This window comes from Loxodonta africana, chromosome 6 (assembly GCF_030014295.1).
Source record: "Loxodonta africana isolate mLoxAfr1 chromosome 6, mLoxAfr1.hap2, whole genome shotgun sequence".
NCBI classification, from domain to species: Eukaryota; Metazoa; Chordata; class Mammalia; order Proboscidea; family Elephantidae; genus Loxodonta; species Loxodonta africana.
This window is the reverse complement of record NC_087347.1, coordinates 44537223-44557523: the sequence shown is the minus strand read 5'-3', so window position 1 is coordinate 44557523 and position 20301 is coordinate 44537223. Positions and strand designations below refer to the sequence as shown.

Here is a 20301-nt window from a genome sequence, read left to right as displayed (position 1 = left end):
TTCTTACCTCTTCCTGTTTTCAGATGACCAGAATCAAAGCCATCTTTGGGAAGAATACCCAAAGAAAATTTTAAACACTTTTAACATGATTTTCTTTAAACATTATTTATTACAAAAACAAACAAACAAAAAAAACCTAATGTATTGAATTTATGTACCAGTAGCCTTATTTTAAATTTCTTTAACAGATGAAAGAACAAAGCCAGGATTCAATACTCTCACTGTTGCCTCCTGTTTATAACAAGCCATCAGTAGCAGTGCCTCCTGTGTTACCTTGGACCGAGCCAGAATGTATTTTTCCTGAAGAAAAAGACTCAAACTGGGAATTCTAGGGCTGCCAAATCATTTTACGTCCTATATACTTGACATTTTCTCCTTGCTGCTTTTTCTTCTGTATTGTTAGGTACAAATACCAGAATTATACTTGAAAATACAGTTGGCGCACTGGAGAATCTTATCATTTTAAAGCACTTCCATCCAAAGGGGCCTGAGCTTATAGCTCCTTTGCTTAGTTCAGAGTGCTATCACAACTCCAGGGAAACTTCAGAATTATTAATGTAGTGTCTTCTATTCTTGAATTGTTTTCCCAAGCTGTGACTAACTCCTCTCTTGATTTTTTTCAGTATAACTTTTGAGCCAGTTGATTTCTTCAGCAGTTTGCTGCCTTCAGGGGAATGAGCCCTCGGAGGACAGTGCTTCCAAGTACATCTTTTTCTTCCAGGTTCTCTAGCCTGTATGATCAGCTATTGTTAGACCAACAGGCTAGTTTATCTTGGCACCAAACTCTGTTTGGTAGAAGGGAAAACGTTTATACTTTCCTGTTTCTTCTATTAATACTTACGGTAATGTCAAACTGAGCCTCACTCACATCAAATGATTCACTTGAAATACATAGAGAAGTTATAATTTGCTTTTTTTTAAAAAGGGGCTAGTTAAAGTAACACTTTTCTATGTACATTATCAATCCTAAATCCATGCACCCTGTGGGAGCTCAATAAAGATTTATTGAATTGAGTTTATGCTTTTATTTATTTCCCTGTATGACTTGACAGATTTAAAGCACAGATCCTAATTGATGGTATTACCTTATCAAAAGAGAGATGTTATGTCTCAAAAAGTATGCAGTTTCAGCTGTAGTAAATCCCGGCCTACCTCAGATTTTTTCGCTGGGTACAATCTTATTTAACATGGCAATAAAAGTTATTTAAAGATGATTGTCTTGAAAATACTAAAACCGATGAGACAAATAATACACATATTAATAGGCATTTGAAACACAATCCTATTCATGTTTATTGGCCATTTGAATATCATCTTTCATGATCTAGCTCTTTGATTCTGTTACCGATTTTTCTCTTGGATTCTTTATGTTTTTATTAATTTTTTAAATATATTCTGGATACATGCACTTTATTGGCTGTATGTATTGCAAGTATCTTCTCCCAGCCTCTTTAGTGATGTCTTTTGATCAACAAAAGTTCTTAATTTTAATCTAGCCCAAATTATCAATCTTTCTCATTATATTTCTTCTTTTTCAGTCCTGTTTAAGAAATAGTTAGAACAACCAGATGGTGCCCAGCTACCACCACTGACTGCTCTGAGAGGAATCACGATAGAGGGTCCTGAACCAGAGTGGAAGAAAAATGTAGAATAAAATTCAAAATCATACACAAAAAAAAAACCCCACATTTGCTGGTCTCAAAGAGACTGGAGAGACCTTGGGAGTATGACCCTCAGATACCATTTTAACTCAGTACTGAAGACACACCCAAGGTTCACCCTTCAGCCAAAGATTAGACAGGCCTACAGGGCAGTCAATAACACACATGAGGAAAGTGCTTCATAGTTCAGTCATGTATTTGAGACTAAACAGACACAACAGCCCAAAAGCAAAGATGAGAAGGCAGAAAGGGACAGCGAAACTGGCCAAATGGAAACAGGGAACCAAGGATGGAGAAGGGGAGAGTGTTGACATATCACAGGGTTGGCAACCAGTGTTACAGAACAATTTGTGTATTGTTTAATGAGAAACTAATTTATAAACTTTCACCTATGGCATAATTAAAAAAAAAAAAAGAAATAGCTTTGGTTTTCAAAAATATTTTCTTAAATTATCTTCTAGGGCTTTATTACTTTGTCTTTCACATTTAGATGTACAATCCACCTGGGATTGACGTGTGTGTGTGTGTGTGTGTGTGTGTGTGTGTGTGAGATGAAGAGATCAAGTTTCAGCCTTTTCTATATGGCTGTGAACTGACCAGCGATATTCACTGAAAAGGCCATCTATTTCCTAATGCTCTGTAGTAACACTTGTCATAATTCAAATATTCGTACATGTGTATGTCTGTTTCTGAACTTGGTTCTGTAATTTTTAAAACATTTTTTTCAGTGCCATACTGTCACAATTATTACAGCTTTATAATATGTCTTTCTATTGGGTCAGTTTTAATGTCCCCATTTCTTATCTTAGTTATTTTCAACTTCTCTCCTTTTTTTTTTCAGTCTAGCTAAAGGTTTGTCAATTTTATTGATCTTTTCAAAAAACCAACATCTGGTTTTATTGGTTCTATTGTTTTTCTGTTCTCTATTTTGGTTATTTCTGCTCTGATCTTTGTTATTTCCTTCTTTTGGTAGCTCTAGGCTTAGTTTGCTTTTCTTTGTCTACCTTATTTTTATGCAAATAATGAACCCTTTCTACATTTGTTTGCCAACTGTGCCCTCCCTCCCAGCGTATTTTTGTAAGTGCACTATGCTAATTTTTTTTACAGCAACATGTAAAAAAATTGGCATAGCAGCAGCACTTGTGAAAATACCTTGCAAGGAGGGCTCAGTTGACAAACAAACATAGAAGGTGCATGTTATTTGTGTAAAAATATGGTAGTTCCTCAAGTTGAAGAGTTAGGCTATTTGATGTAGGTATTTATTACTGTAAATTTTCACCTGAACACTGCCTTTGCTGCATTCCATGGGTTTTGGTATATGTTTTCATTTCCATTCGACTCTAAGCATTTTTAATTTCTCTGTTGATTTCTTCCTTGCTCCATTGGTTATTTAATAGTGTGTTGTTTAATTTCCACATATTTGTGTGTTTTCCAGTTTTCCTTCTGCAATTTTTAGTCTCATTCATATGTGGTCAGAGAAGAAATTTTGTATGATTTCAAACTTCTAAAATTTCTTGAGACTTGTTTTGTGACCTAGCACATGATATATCCCGGTGAATGACCCATGTGCACTGGAGAAGAGTGTGTATCGTTCAGTTGTTGGGTGGAGTGTTCTATTAGGTCTGTTGGTTTATAGTGTTGTTCAAGTCCTCTGTTTTCTTACTAATCTTCTAAGTATTCTATCCATTATTGAAAGTTGTGTATGGAAGTTTCCAGCTATTATTGTAGAGTTGTCTGTTATTCACTTCAGCCCTGTCAGTGTTTGCTTCATGTATTTTGCAGCTCTGATGTTAGGTGTATACATATTTATAACTGTTATAGCTTCTTGATGAATTCATCTGACCCTCTTATCATTATAGTTTGCCTTTCTTTGCCTCTTATGGGGCCCTGGTGGCACAGTGGTTAACAGCTACAGTGAGCTATGGCTGCTAACCAAAAGGTAAACAATTCAAATCCACCAGTTGCTCTGTGGAAACTCTGTGGAACAGTTCTACTCTGCCCTGTAAGGTCACTGTGAGTTGGAATCAACGGGGTGGCAACAGGTTTTTTTGGTTTGCCTCTTGTAACAGATTTTGACTTAACCCTTTTCTGCCTTGTGGTACATATGGTATCCCAACCACTTTTTATGCCTTTGGAGTTCTTTGGGAAGGAGGTAGCACAATTTTAACACGTTTAGCATCAAGGTGGGAGCCTTGAAATGCATGAAACTCAAGAACCCTGAGTTGGAGCCTAATTTTGGGTAGATTGATCATTGTCTTAGGTGATGTCTCCTGGATGTGTGAATTTCCTAAACTTTTGACAGGTTTACCTTTATGAGATAAGCCTCCTCACTTTGTTTCCCAGTTACTATGTTCTCATGAGAATGTACTTATCACAGGAATAAGCTATTCCCGTCTTCATTTGGTCATAGTGGCCATTTTCTCCCTGATGCCATTCATTGCTTCCAGGTATTACTGGCTTCCTCCCTTTCTAGCTTTTGAACAGTATGTAATGCCTTTGCAATGAGGAATAATGCATTGCAGTGGTGCTTCTCAAGAGACTCAGACTTCTACAAGTTATTCTTACCCTGCATTCATTAAACCCAAACCCATTGCCGTCAAGTCAATTCCAACTCATAGTGACCCTATATCAGGGCCCAATCATTACTTCCAAGTGTAGCAGCTATAATGCACTGCTATGAGCAGTTCTGCGGTATTCCAGGGCAGCTGTTTCTGCTTCTTAGCTGTTAGTACTGCTTTTGTTATAATGAAGAATACATAGTAGTGGTAATTTTCCTGAAATTCAAATTCCTTTATTTATTTGGCCTGTCAGTACTGCTTTTGTAGTAATGAAGAATGCATTGTAGTGGTAATTTTCCTGAGATTGAAAAAAAAAAAAATCCCTTGGCTTTATTTATTTGGGCTGTAATGCTTTTGCAGTAAAGAAGAGTGCATTGTACCATGTTTTGAAAAATTTTATGAAAAATAATAAAGAAGGAGACTAGAATAAAATGTATAGTCATTGCTAGGTGCCTTTGTGTTTTACCTCAAGTTTTGCAAATTTGCAACAAATTAAAAAAAAATTTTTTTATCATTGGCTCATATCAGTAGAATTTACTACGTCCAGTATTCGCTAAGACTTGGGTGATCCCAGGTAATGGGTATCAAAATCCATAACTCAACAAAAAAATCTGAATTGGTCCTTCAAGCAGTGTGCTTTCCATTAGTGAAAACACATAGCATCAACAAAAAATTCAAAGGAGAAAATAATTGGGACTGCAAAGGATTAAAATCTATTTTGTCTAATATTCATAGGGCCATCCCTGCTCTCTCTTGGTTACTATTTGCATGAATTATTCTTTTCTGTCCTTTCATTTTCAGTCTGTTTCCTGGGGCCTAAGATTTATCTCTTGTAGACAGCATATGGATGGAAAAATCGCTTTTATACTAGTAGAATAATTACTAGTAGAATAATTGGTTGTATTCCTTTGTCCTTTGTATTGTAGACTATCTTAACTATTCTTACTCCTTTACATTTCATTATAATTTTTAGAATGAGCTTGTCAGTTTACATCAAAAAAAAAAAACCTATTAGGATTTTGATTGGGATTGCCTTGACTCTTTAGATCAGTTTTGGAAGAATTCATCTTTAATTTTTTGTGTCTTCCGTAAACCTGTGCATAGATCAAGAGGCAGTCATTTGAACAGAGAAAGGGATACTGCATGGTTTGAAATCGGAAAAGGTGTGCATCAGGGTTGTATCCTTTCACCATACTTATTCAATTTGTACACTGAGCAAATCTGAGAAGATAGGCTATATGAAAAGAATGTGGCATCAGGATTGGAGGAAGATTCATTAACAACCTGCAATATGCAAATGACACAACCTTGCCTGCTGAAAGTGAAGAGGACTTAAAGCATTTACTGATGAAGATCCAAGGCTACAGCCTTCAGTATGGGTTACACCTCAACCACGACTGGACCAATAAGCAACATCACGATAAACGAAAAAAATACTGAAGTTGTCGAGGATATCATTTTACTTGGATCAGCAATCAATGTCCACGGGAGCAGCAGTCAAGAAATCAAACAACATATTGCATTGGGCAAATGTGCTGCGAAAGATCTCTCTAAAGTGTTAAAAAGCAAAGATATCACTTTGATGACTAAGGTGCCCCTGACCCAAGCCATAGACTTTTCAATTGCCTCATATGGATGCAAAAGTTGGACAATGAAAAAGACTGAAGATGCATTTAAATTATGATGTTGGCAAAGAATACTGAATATACCATGGATCACCAGAAGAACAAACATCTGTCTTGGAGGAAGTACAGCCAGAATGATCGTTGGAAGGGAGGATGGCAAGACTTCATCTTGCTTACTTTGGACATATTATCAGGAGGGACCAATCCCTGGAGAGGGACATCATGCTTGGTAAAGTAGGGGGTCAGCAAAAAAGAGGAAGACCCTCAACGAGATGGATTGACACAGTGGCTGCAACAATGGACTCAAACATACCTACTATTGTGAGGAACGTGCAGGACTGGGTGACATTTTGTTCTGTTATACGTAGGGTCTCTCTGAATTGGAGATGACTGGATGGCATCTAACAACAACTATGAATATGGCATGTCTCCATTTACTTATGTTCCTTAATTTCTCTCAACAATATTTTATAATTCTTGTGTAGTGATCCAGCAGATATATGAGCAGGCCAACTCCTGATCCCATTTTGGGGCTCTATTTCATGGAGCCACTTGTGATACCAATAAATATATTAGCCGGAGGCCCAATACAATAGAAAATAGATGATGCATTCAAACTGGCTAACTGAAGAGAGCTTGGTATATAATACCTGGGGGCCAAGATTAGTGAGAAAACATTATTACCTCTTGTTTAAGCCAAAGGAATGGCGTACTTACTGGAACATCTTGAGAGTGGCTGATGAAAAGCACTGCTTGATATATGAGTTGTGGCCTTTGAAAGAGGATGAAACCAACACAAGCCAAGCCAGCAAGTAGAGGGAGCCAAGAAAATAAATAAGCCAACTTCTCCTTCCTCCTTGTGCTAGCACTTACCAAACCAACCAGAAGCATCCACAAGCAAAGTCAATCTCTTGGGGCACAGAACGGGATGGGGAGAATGAGGAGTGGATAAAGTAGAGCAAACAGCTCTCCAGAAGTCCTGTTAGGAAACTTGAAAAAAATAGTTCATACCTATGTTGCTTTCTCATTTCCTAAATCTATTCACTGCAACCTGGTCCTCCCCTGCCACTACACAGAAACATGCTTTTGCCAAGATCACTAATGACCAACTTGTTGCTAATCAGATCAATTTTCAGCCTTCTCCTTATTTTACTCCTCTGGACATTTGACACTGTTGATCACTCCTTGCTCCTTTAAGTCCTCTCTGGTCTTCTAGGATACAATTATCTTCCTGGTTTTCCTCCTATTTCTCCTTTTCCATTTTCCACATTATTTTCCCCTTGCTTTATTGAAGTATAATTTGCATGCAACAAAATTCACCAATTTTAAGTGTACAATTTGATGAGTTTTGACAAATATATACGTCATGTAACCACCATAATCATGATACAGGACATTTCCATCACCACAAGATGTTCTCTTATGCCCCCCTGAATAAATCTCTTCTCCTCAATTCCATGGCCCCTTGACAACCACTCATCTGCTTTGTGTCGCTATAATTTTACCTGATCCAAATTGAATTATGCAGTATGAGGTATTTTGTGTGTGTGTGTGTGTGTGTGTGTGTGTGCGTGCCTACTATCTTTCACTTCAAGGAGCCCTGGTGGCACAGTGATTAAGCACTCAGCTATTAGCAAAAATTTTGGCGGTTCGAACCCACCAGCCACACTACAGGAGAAAGATGTAGCAGTGTGCTTTCGTAAGGATTACAGCCTTGGAAACCCTATGGGGCAGTTTTACTCTGTCCTATAGAGTCATTATCAGTCGGAATCAACTGTATGGCAATGGATTTTATGTATCTTTCACTTCAGTCCATCCACATTGCTACATGTATTACTTGTTCATTCCTCTTTATTGCTGAATATTCCCTTGTGGTAGTTATACCATAGTTTATTTAATCCATTCACCAGTTAATGTGCATTTGAGTTGTTTCTAGTTTGGGGCTATTATGAATAAAGCTGTAGGAACATTTGGGTACAGACTTTGTATAGACATGTGTTCTAATTTCTCTGGGAGTGGAATTGCTGAGTCATATAGTGACTCATAAATGTATGTTTAGATATAAAGAAGCTGCCAAACTATCTTCCAAAGTGTCTGTGCTATTTTATGTTTCCACCAGCAATGTATGAGATTTCTAGTTGTACCACGTTCTTGCTAATATATGATACTGTCATTCTTTTCTATTATAGCCACTCTAGTGGGTTTGTAGTGATATCTCGTGGTTTTAATTTTCATTCTCCTAACTTTTCATGAGCATATTTATCATTTGTGTATCTTTTTTGTTGAAGGGTCTGTTCAACATTTTGCCTGTTTTTCTGTTGGGTGGTGTGTTTTCTTACAGGGTTGTAAATTTTTTTTTTTAATGTTATAGATTCCAGAATACAAAGGAGCCCTGGTGGTACAGTGGTTAAGCTCTGGGCTGCTAACGGAAAGAGTGGTGGTTCAAACCTGCCAGGTACTCCATGGGAGAAAGCTATGTGGGTCTGCTTCTGTAGAGATTGACGGCCTTAGAAACCCCGTGTGAAAGTTCTACTATCCTTTGAGTCGGAATCGACTCAATGGCAACAGGTATTCTGGAATACAAGGTTTTTGGTTTTCTTTTGAAACAAATATGTGTTTTGCAAGGATTTTCTCAGTCACTCACCTTTTCATATTCTTACCAGTGTCTTTTAAAGATCTGAAAGGTTTTAATTTTGGTGAAATCCAGTGGACCCACTTTTTTTCTATTTTAGTTCATGCTTTTTTGTGTCTTATTTAAGAAACCTTTGCCTAACCCAAGGCCACTAAGATTTTCTTCTGTTTTGCACTAAAAGTTTTATAGTTTTAGCTCTTATATTCAGGTCTGTGATCCATTTCAAATTAATTTTGAGGTAAGGGTCAAGATTTTTTTTTCCCTTTTAGCATATGGATAGCCAGTTTTTCCAGCACCATTAGTTGAAAGGATTATCCTTTCCCCATTGGATTGCCTTAGTGCCTTTTTAAAAAATCAATTGACTATATATAACCTGTAAAACCCATTTGCCATCAAGTCAATTCCGACTCATAGCGACCCTATAGAACAGAATAGAACTGCCCCCATAGGGTTTCCAAGGAGGGGCTAGTGAATTCAAACTGCCAACCTTTGGATTATCGCCAATCTCTTAACCACTGTGCCACCAGGGCTACTGATTAAAAAAATGTGGCTCTAATTCTAGACTCCATTTTGTTCAGATGATCTATTTAACGGTGTACCAATACCATATACCTGTATAAAAAAAAAAAAAAATCCACTGCCATCGACTTGATTCCGCCTCATAGCCACCCCACGGGGTTTCCAAGGCTGTAAATCTTTACGGAAGCAGACTGCCATATCTTTACCCCCCAGAGTGGCTGGTGGATTCTAACCGCCGAACTTTGGGTTAGCAATTGAGCATTTCAACCACTGCACCACCAGTGCCCCTACCAGTATACCCATATACAAATGCCACATTTTATTAGTTACCATAACTTTGTAGTAAATCTTAAAATCAAATGGTGAAAATCCTCCAACTGTGTTCATTGTTTTCAAAATTATTTTGGCTATTCTAGATTGTTTTCATTTTCATATAAACTTTAGCATCATTTGTCAATTTCTATGAGGAAGCCTACTGGGTGTTTTTTATTGGGATTACATAGAATCTATAGACCAATTTAGGGGAAATTGACATTGTAAAAATACTGTCTTCTGAAATAAATTAGTCACAACAGGACCAAAACCCAAACTAAACCCACTGCTGTCAAGTTGATTCCACCTCATAGCAACTCTGTAGGATGGAGTAGAACTGCCCCATAGGGTTTCCAAGGCTGTACATCTTTATGGGAGCAGACTGCCACATCTTTCTTCAGAGGAGCAGCTGATGGATTTGAACTGCCGACCTTTTGGTTAGCAGCTGAGCTCTTTAACCACTACACCACCAGGGCTCCTTCACAAAAGGGCAAATACTGTTTATTTAGGTCTTCTTCAATTTATCTCAGCAATGTTTTACACTTTTCACTGTACAAGTCTTGTTAAATTTATTTTTAAGTATTTCATATTTTATGATATTGTAAATGGTATTATTTTTATCAATCTCCAATTGTTTGTTGCTAACATACAGAAATACAAGTGAGTTTTCTATATTGGGTTTGTGTTCTGCGACTTTGCTAAACTCACTTTTTAGTTTCAAAAGCTTTCCCCATTTCAAGATCCTTAATCACAGCTGCAAAGTTCCTTTGCAGGTAACATATTCACAGGATTCGGGAATTAGAACATACTCATTCGGAGGGAGCCTTTATTCTGCCTACCATATGTCTAATCGTGCTTGGTGTCTGCTTCTGGAAGGACCCAAAATAACACAGTGGCCTTAGCTAAAGTGCCTTCCTGTGAGCTTCAATAGTGCTTTTCCCGTCAAAACACCTGTACTTTCACAACTCTATTAGAATTCTGTGTCTACGTCCCCAGTAGACTGTGGACTGCTTGAGAATATTGTCTTATTCACTACTATATTCTCAGTGTTTAGCAAAGTATCTGGCATATTGTAGATCTTTAATAAATACTTAAGGAAATGTTCCTTGAATAAAATATATAAGAAAAAAAAAAAAGACTTTTGCAAAGCAAATGTGAGCGATTTCCATGACGGGATACTTTTAACTCATTGTGTGTCACAATATTGCCATTAAAAGTTTAATGAGGAGTCCTAATCCATTGTTCTTGGGAATGTAAAATGGTACAGCCTCTGTGGAAAACGGTTTGACGGTTCCCAAAGCTAGATATGTACCCAGAAGAAGTGAAAGCAGGAGCACAAACAGAAACCTGTACACCAATGTTCATTACAGCACTTTTTACAATAACCAAAACCTGGAAACAACTGAAATGTCCATCAACAAATGAATGGATAAACAAAACATGGTATAAATATACCATGGAATGTTACTCAGCCACAAGGATAAATGAAGTCCTTATGCATGCCACAACATGGATGAACCTTAAAAACATGCTGAGCAAATTAAGTCGGTCATAAAAGGACAAATACGGTAAGTCTCACATATACGATGTAAGCAAATATGTAGGAACCAAAAATTATTAGTGGTTGACCAGGAATGGGCAGGGAGGAGGGGGTGGTGCCGAGAAGATTTTGCTTAGGGAATTGAGTTTGTGTTAATGGTAGTATAATAATTTGGAAAAGGACGGTGACAATGGTTGCATAACATGAAGAATGTAATCGATGTCATTGAATTATACATGTAGAAATTGTTGAATTGGCAAATGTGGTGCATATTTTCACACGCACACAAAAACATTTAATGAGGCAAAAGGATTTGAGATTTTTCCATCTAAGAAATAGATGGAAAGAAACTAGATCATTGGTTTTCCTCATAGGTACTGTTGGTGAATTGCCTATTTGCTCTCAAATCCACTTCCACACTCTTCCCTTGCTTTGCTTCACTGGAAACTACATTTTTCACACACCCTTCTTCCTGGTTTTCAGGTGGGTGTGCCTAATAGGAGGGAATAGCATAAGATCAGAGGGCGGGAGGAGGAGGGAAGAAACACGGCATTTCTCGCCCCTTCTCACATTCCCGTTTGTAGTGGCATCCCTGCTAGTAGCTGTGTCTTCTCTGTCCTATGGCTTCAGAACTCTGGTAACACCATTTCTCCCTACTGTCCCTTCCACCTGAGTGGGGTAGCACTTCCTGGTCTTGCTTATCTCTGGGTTGCCTCACCTTCCCTTTTGGCTTCTTAGTCTTGGCTCCATCACCAGTGAAACCAATACACTGTATTCCTTCAATTGGAAAGATCTAAAGTTATCTGTGTTTTCCTGGTTAGGGTCACTTTGAAAATTACTGGAAATTCTTGGTCCCCATAAAAAAATTACTATAATTATACCATAGAATGAATAATCAGGAATTCTGTTTTCCATCAGCCAATTCTATTTAAACCCCATCATATTTCTGATTTTTAGAAAAATTGAAACTGACAAAAGTTCTATAAATTGAAGTGTTAGCTTCTCAAGAATGGAGCAAAGTTCAACAAGACCCAGATATGATACTTGATAAAAACAGAACAAATTCTCAGAAGTCTCTGATTTAAATCCTATGTTGATTTAGTTAAATAATTGTATTTTGTGCAATTTCTACAATTTTATGCAGTTTCTTGAGTTTGGTCTTATTAAAAACACCCCTTCGCAATTTTTGGAGTGAGTTAGAAAATCACTCCAGGGTAGAAAATGCCTTGGGAATTAGGCATCTGTTCTTTGTTATCTCTAATGATAGTGTAAAAAGTTGCACTGTCAAATGATGTTAAAATTAATGGAAGGTTTATTGGCCTTAAGAATTGCAGATTGTTAAGAGATCTAGAGCTATGAATACAAATAAAAAACCTGAAAACAGCACACAAGCATCATTTAGAGCATAACAAGTGTTTAGAAAGTCTGAGACACTATTACGTAATGAAAACAGGAAAGAGCTGGGAAGCAAATCTTACATGAACTGAATATGTATTTCTGTGTTTGTTCCCTAAGGTCTTATAAACAAAAACACATTTACATCAAAAGTGCTTATTTTTCATTTTAATCAAAACAAAGTGGTTCTAACAAGATGGAATTTGGTTGCTGACTTCTATCACACAGAAGGGCAGATCTTCAAACCATTTTGTTAAGGGGAGAAATCATATTCTTAATGACTGTTGGCCTCATATGTCACTCTGAAGTGTTTAACATTTGGATAATATCACAAATAAGCGAACATTTTTCAACATTCTCTTTTAATTGATTTTTTTGCCGCGCTTTACGCTTTTCATAATTCGAGATTGTATCACTTATATGAACTAAGCCTGCTGAAACCAGTCGAGGACTTTCAAGTTTTCCATTGCAGCCTTCCTGTCGTTTGTTAACCCCTGGAGCAGTATGCGGTCTGGCAGAGTGTTTTGATTGATTTGGGCTATCAGCTGGTCTCTTCCCTAAAAGCCTTGTCCTTGATTTTGTTTTTTCAAGAGGCTTAAATGAGGCCACCGGTAAATCCTCAAATTTATCCGAACAATCCTAAATATTAAAATAAAAGATCACATCAGTAAGTTGGGTTTCTTAAAAGTGCATTTTAAATTTACAAGGACTAAAGTTTTCTTTAAAGTTTGTAATATTAATAGTTAAAGAATGACAGCATCAAATGTATTGTAGGCAGCCCCATTAGCTACTACCCTTAGAAACTGCGCTTAAAAAAAAAAAAAAAACTTGTTTCAAAGGATCTGCTGTTTCAAAACAGATGGAAGACATGAAGCTAGAAACCAGAAAAACTTAGGGGAGCTGTCCTCAGAGGTCAGACTCTTAGACAAAGCTGGCCAGCCTACTCTGTAGTTCTTCTGCACAAAAATATTCTTCCCCAACCCCAAATATGAATTACAAACTCTTGTATTTTACTTTTTATGTCACCTAAGCTTTCATTCTTTAAGTTAACTTAACATATTCTTTACCTATGTAAATATATATTATACTTATAAATATATAGACGTGTGTGTGTGTATATACAAATCTCTTTTAATCCTGTAATCCCACTTCTGGAAATCTAGTCTAAAGAAATAACTCAAACTATGGGAAAAAAGTTGTATTAAGTTGTACTTTGAAATGCTACTTAAAAATGTCTAATAACAGAGAAGTGGTTAACCTAGATTAGTATACCTAATTTGATGAAATATTAAGGGTATGGAATCATTCTCAAATTAGTGTAGACGAGTTGACACAAAAGGTAGGCAGTTTGAATCTACCAGCTGCTCCTTGGAAAGCCTATGGGGCAGTTCTACTCTGTCTTATAGGGTTGCTATGAGTCAGAATCAACTAATTGGCAATGGGTTTTGCTTAGTTTACTCAGCAGTTTGAGCAGTTGCCTCAACACCTTGCAGAGACTGTCACACAAAAGGAATAAGCTACTTTAATTCAGAGAGGGGGTGGGAGTAAAATAATATAACTGGGGACTGGGAGGAGGTTGGCAGCACTGAGAAGAATTAGGTTAGCTCAAAAGAGAAGAGTTATAAAAAGGAGGTAGGAAGAATCTAAAGACAAATTCCATCTACTTTACATTTTTGCCTGTTTTGGAGAGGGCAAGGAAACATTGTTTCTCTTCTCTCTTAAGTACATGGCATAATTAGGTAAGCCATGTTCTTAAGAGAATGTCTTATATATTATTGAATAATATGTAATTTTAGCTTCAGAGCTGATATAATTGCTTTCTGGGGTGCCAGTGGAAGGGCACGGAGGCCTACAGCAATGGTTATTGTCTTCTAGGTGCTCCTACAACTCAATCTTTCTGTCTTCTGTTTTGATTCCTTTCAGAGATGATTGGATTTGAGAAAATCAGATGAGTAAGCTTTTCTGATCATCTGACAAATGCCCTCTTAGACCACTCAATTCCTGTTGTCAACTTTACTAGACAGAAAAGTTTAAGTAGTTTACCAAGAGAAGGAAATAAATATAGCTCTCCTTTGACTACTCTAAGCTTAAAAGCATTTTTTCTCAGTACCTAGCAACAAAGTAGTGGTTCTGAGATCCTACATAATCTCATACTGGTTAACACAAATGTAATTTCTTGTTTTCTTTTAAAGTGTGACATTATAGATCCCATTTGTCTAAAATGAACTTTAGAAAGTCTTTGTCCTCCAAAAACTATGAGCCCATTATCTTTTCTTTTCCTTGTTTGTAAACACACACACACACACACACACCGCCCACACACATACATATACACTTCAATACCAAATTATTTTTAGGAAAGAAAAATCCAAGTTAGAGGATAAGCTATACTGATAATATTTACCCTGACACTTTAAAGCTAATAATTTACTTTACTGTAGAAAACAAATTCAAAGCTACTATTCTGAAATTAATCTATTTTTTCATTTAAAGGCAGAATTATGCACATCAAATTATCAAATTAACATCAATTTTAGAACTCAGAAGTTTTCCCAATTGCGGGTCATGTCCATACTAACAAAGAATAGTGATCCAGAAAATTAAGTCTCTTGCATTCCTAGAATGGTTTGTTTAAAGTCTAGTAGCAAATTTGTGTTTCTATTTGTTTTATTTATGTTGATATTAAAAATAGATTTGAATTCCTGCATTTCTCACAGCATGTGATATAGCAGAGTGGTGGTAATGAAAATACTAGAAGTTAAATCAAAACTTTGCAATTCATAATCCAGTAGATTGTAAATTTTGCATATCCTTAAGTCTTAAAAAATAACTGGCACATAGTAGGAGCTTCATATTTATTTACTGAGACAAAGATAATCCAACTATCTGGGGAAAAAAAACTATATATTTATACCTCTATCTACATGAAAAGAAAATTCCAGTTCTGTGACCTCTGCCAATGGTTGTACAAGTTGTGCCTACACAACCTCTGGCTGAGGGATGAGTTAGGGCTGAAATTCAGCCAGGTTTTCCTAGGCAGGGCCGCGTGCCCTGGCCCCAGGCTGTGTCAGGCTGGAGGGCCTGCCCAGAAGGAAGGGTGCCTTTTCTAATGCATGCCTGAGACAATGTTTCCTTGATCTAATTCACACAAAGTCACCAGGTCTGTTAATAGTCCCTCTGCTTTGTGATTGCATTTTGAATCAGCTGAGGTGATATTTGAATTTAAGAAGTTTTTGTTTTTTTTTTAAATTTTGAGGTGTGTATGTCTTGGGGCAATTAAGGCTATACACACACTTGCATGCAGACATATATACCCTAAAGTAAATTATTTATAGAACTTTGCCAAATACAGAAGTACAAGACTTAGAAAAACATTATTACATGTGTTGTTGTTCTTGCAGTCCAATGAAGCAATGTCCTTGGAATAGATTTCTTTAGATGGATTTTTGCTGGGGGCAGTGTGGTTGGTAGTATCTTAACTATCTTGCTAAATGACTTCTTTTGTTTGCCAGCATGATCTCTTTCTTTTCTGATCTTGGGCTTCAGACTGTCTCTCTTTAATACTTCTGGGAATAGGGATAGTTTTGAGAACTTGTCAACTTCTAAAACATTATATTGAAAAGATTGTGATTCAAGGACGTTGGCACATTTTTCACTGCAAATTTCAGCTGTTTTTTTATAATGGGTTTGCATTTCATTCTTGTATTCTGCAAATGTTACTGAATGTTGTTTTTTATTGTTATTATTTCCTTTCAATCTCTGACAATACCGGTCTTCTAATTTTGATGTCTCCCCCGCCTCTGAGTTGAACTGTGTTAGAGTGTGACTCTGCCGTGAAGGAAAAGTGAGTCTGTTTGAGTACTCATCTTCATCTGGCATTTTGCAATTAGGAACTCTTGGATATGGTGACAGTCCTGCTTCAGGTTTTTCCTCTGAGGTCAATTTATAGATGTTAACATGCTCCTTTTTTTCAAGGGACATCATGTTCAGTGTCCTTTCAAAGCAAGTGTTTGATTGAATTATTTTTGATTTACCACCCCAGCTATATAGGTCTTGAGTCTCTGCTTTACAAATAGAATTTTCTGCTCGAGGAAACTGTATGAAGTCATGTTCTTTCCTTTGATTCTTAAACGTTATATTTGTAAGTCTTTCTGGTGACTTATTTAATGGAATCTCTGGTACATTTTTGTTGGAAGAAGAATGAACTTTTATTAAACTTAGTGTTTTAGCTCCTTCTTTAGAGTAGTATCTTTTCTGTTCCCTAATTATTGACAGATTTTCTTTAAGATTGTGCAAAGGAAAATATTCTTTTTCTTCCTTTCTGATCAGTTCTGTTTCCACAAGTCTACCCTCAGGAACCTTTTGTAAAGTGTTCTTTTGAGCAATGTTTGAGTATTTAGTTTGCTTCTCCGAGTGCTCCTCTATAAGCTTACTTTCATCTCTAAAAGGCCAATCTGTCTTTATACATTTTAATGGCGTAGAACTGGAATTAATCAAATTTATATGCTGGTCGATCTTCTCTAATTGCCTTTTTGTGGTTAGTCCGGATTTTGAAAGTTTTTCAAAAAAAAAGCTCTGGAGGTGTTTGCTTAAATCAGCTTTTAGATTTAATAGTTCATTTTCTGATAAAGCTGTAAGATAATTTTGAAGAGATTTGTTTAAAGGAAATTTCGTGTTTATTTCAAGCCTTCTACCAAAACTCCCTCTTGAAATATCTTGTCCTGAGTCCTGTAAAGATATTGAGGCACTTTTAGCTCTGAGAGAAGATGTGCTTGAGAGTATACTCACAGGTTCTGTCTCTTTAAATAACTTGCTTTCTGAAAGATTTTCTAGGAAATAGTTTTGAAGAATTTCACTTAAAAAGGAGCATAGCTTTATTTCTAAATGTTTATCTATGAAATGATGATGAAAATTATGTATAAAAGACATGATTTCTTTCACAGTTTCTGAATATTTTTCTCGAAAAATGTCTTGCCCTCTTGGTTCTGATTTCTCATTAAGCAAATAAAGATTTTGATGGATTTTTGGTAAGTCGTCCTCGGTGATATGTCCTGATTCTGCAAGTCTTTCTACAAGGTAATGCTGGATATGTTTACTTAATTCAGCTTTAAAATTTTTTATTTCTGATTCTGAGAGTTCTTCTAGAAATACATGCAGCTTTGGGTTCAAAATAGGTTTTCTGTCTAATTTGTCGACTTTGTCAAAATTCTCTCTGATTTCTTCAGGGTCTTCCGTGTCATTTGTAAAAGAATGTTGAATTAATCTTTGTAATTCTCTTTCTGGTTGTCTTCTTTCAGACTGACCATATTTGAAAAAAACATTGAGGATGCATTTTAAAAAGGATTTTAATATTATTGTATCTGACTCACTAAGCTTATCCATTAACAAGTTGCTTAAATTTTCCAAAGTATTATTAAGATCATTTTCTTCTTTATAAAGCCTCTGACCATTCCTTGGCAAATCTGTTTTTATATCTGATATTGAATGATGTTTTGAATCTTGTGGGGGTATATTTTGACCTTCCTCTACAGATTCAATTGTATTGAGAGCACAAGTGGCTTCTTTGGGAATGGAGGGTATATTCTGCTCTGAAAGAGGTTCTGTTTTGATTTTTGAATACTCCTTTGTGGAATAGTTTGGCTTTTCATCAGGAAAGCCTTTTTCTGAGTCCCCCGAAGAACTCTCTTGGTGTTCTTTATCTAATTCTGTCACTTTGATTAACCCAGATTCTAAAAGAGCATCTACAGGAAATGCTTGCATTATCCGATTTATAGCAGATTTGGACTCTGACAATTCTTGGTCATCGTCTTTTTTTTCACACTGAGCCCCATTATGCGAAGGCAAACTTCTCTCCCAAGCTGTGGGTAGTTGATCGTGCACATTCAGCTTCGTCCCACCTGGCACTTTCACTCCTTTCTCCGTCTCTGAGAAGATGGCTGAGGTGAATATTTGCTTTATAACATAGTCTGGTACGCCAGCCTCTAAGTCTTTTGCAGAGCTGTGTTCCCTTTCTACCTCTGTAGATTTTCCTGATCCACCTTCTGAAAGTGAATCTGTAGGCATGTCTTTAATTATTTGACTTAAAAGAGACTTTGAATTTAAAATATCTTTTTCTGGAAGCCAGCTTTTTAAGTCTTGGCTTTTTTCTGATACTTTGTCTTCTAAACTACTTGTTGGTTTATCATGAACACTCAGAAATTGAGATCTGTGGCTTTTCTTTCTTGCTTCAATGTCCATAGGAACTTCTGGTTTAGAAAATAATTCATCTAAACGGTCCTGTAGGTTTTTACTTAAAATTGACTTAAGCAGCATTGATTGTTTTAAATTTTCCACATGGGAGCTAAGATTTAATGACTTTGAGAGGTGACATGTATCTACATTTGCAGTCATTGATGATTCTCCTTCAAAATTTGGTAAAGTTACATTTGGTGGTCTTCCTTTTAATTTAGTGTCTAAAGGCTTTATTGTGATATCAGGATAACAAGCCCAGATTTTATTAGTAGGTTCTGCAGTTTTTTCTGAATGTGCTGGGTAAGGAGGATCTTGGTCTTCATGCTCTATAACCTCTGCACTTAAAATGTTTCTACATTTGGGCATATCTTGGTCTTTCCTTTTTCTGACTGACATTTTGTTGTTTATATTCCTTAAAAAAGGATCAAAACCGTCCTTGATGTTGAATGTCTGGAATTGTAATATTAAAAAAAAGGTAAGAATTTCTGTAGCATTTATTCTGAATTTATAATGAATTTTCAAGTTAATTTTCTTTGAGCAACCTGTCAATGTATCTATTCATCCTCCTACCATCTACAAGGAGGAGAAAACCTATTTTAATTCTTTTAAATTATCTGAAATCGGAATAAAAATGAAAATTCCAATGCAAAATTTTCTCTAGCTTTTAATTTTAACACTATTTTTTTTTATCTATGTGCTTTTCACTACCTAGAATATTTTTTAAAGCCATCCATAAATAGTCGTGTGTTTGTATGTTTGTTTTAACTGCTCAATTTCCAGCATTAGCTGTATTTGTTGAAATGGTAACTAACTTCAGGATCTAAGTTCTATCCATGTATTTACCATTTTAGTAGCAGCGTAGAAAAAGTAGTAGATGTCCCATTAAAAGTATCATAAACATTCTCTAAAGACTGACTTGGGGCATATATCAACTGCCTTTCAGTCTGGAAGTTTCAACAATGATAAGCTCCACCTAGCACTTAACATGTCACAGTAAAATCTTGCATTTTGATGAATCATTATGAAAGAAATGGTTAAGAGAGACCAGTACAAAAAAACTTTGCATTACAGTGAAATTTTAGTATAATATCCACAGGTAGTTTTATAGGTCTGAGATCAGCTATTCTATTATTGCAACTGCCTGCAAAATGAAGTCTCTATTCAAACCTTTTGCTTATACAACTTCTACAGTATCCAATTAAAAAAAACAAAATGTGAAATAATCAGCTTAATGCTTGTTTTAGTTGATTTCAGTTTAGTAGTTCAAAGTTCATTTTAATGGGTATAGCTGGTTTTTTGATTGCTAGTTGATACCAAGGTGATATCGTAAGAATCCCCTAGGTTTTTTGAGAAATACAGATTCCCAGGTTCCATCTCCAGATTTATGATTCAGTAGGTCAAGGGTGGGACCTGGGAATATGTATTTTTAAAAGATAGCCAAGTGTTTCTAATGGGTTGCCAGGTTTTAGAAACCAGTTGCTGTCAAGTCAACTCCAACTCATGGTGACCCCATGTGTGTCAGAGTAGAACTGTGGCCCATTGGGTTTTCAATGGCTGACTTTTTTGGAAAGTAGATCAGCAGGCCTTTTTCCAAGGCATCTCTGAGTGGACTAGAACCCACAACTTTTCAGTTAGCAGCTGAGCACGTAAAACCACCCAGGATCTCCGAGCCAGGTTTCAGAACTATTTAATTATTTAAAGTATCAGAGAAAACACAAGGAACCCTGGTGGTGCAGTGGCTAAGTGCTCAGCTGCTAACCGAAAAGTTGGGACTTGAACCCACCAGCTGCTCCTCAGGAGAAAGATGGGGCAATCTGCTTCTGTAAAG

At 36.5% G+C, this 20301-nt stretch overlaps 2 protein-coding genes across 4 annotated transcripts in view; one reads left to right on the top strand and one right to left on the bottom strand.

The window, feature by feature from the left end:
- Positions 1 to 12295, top strand: part of STRADB (STE20 related adaptor beta) — a 31021-nt gene extending 18726 nt beyond the window's left edge. Inside the window, exon 9 of one of the 3 annotated variants that reach the window (XM_023542358.2) lies at positions 189 to 12295. In XM_023542358.2, the coding sequence (XP_023398126.1) occupies positions 189 to 332 (144 nt within the window). In that variant the 3' untranslated portion in view covers positions 333 to 12295. The remainder of the gene's footprint in view (positions 1 to 188) is intronic. The other 2 variants (XM_023542355.2, XM_003406135.4) reach the window with 2 other exon arrangements.
- Positions 12296 to 12528: 233 nt separating this feature from the next.
- C2CD6 (C2 calcium dependent domain containing 6) overlaps positions 12529 to 20301 on the bottom strand; it is a 139945-nt gene continuing 132172 nt past the window's right edge. The window contains exons 15-16 of the mRNA XM_064287440.1: positions 15624 to 18932; positions 12529 to 12881 (exon numbers count right to left, since the gene is read on the bottom strand). Of these exons, the coding sequence (XP_064143510.1) occupies positions 12540 to 12881; positions 15624 to 18932 (3651 nt within the window). The 3' untranslated portion in view covers positions 12529 to 12539. The remainder of the gene's footprint in view (positions 12882 to 15623; positions 18933 to 20301) is intronic.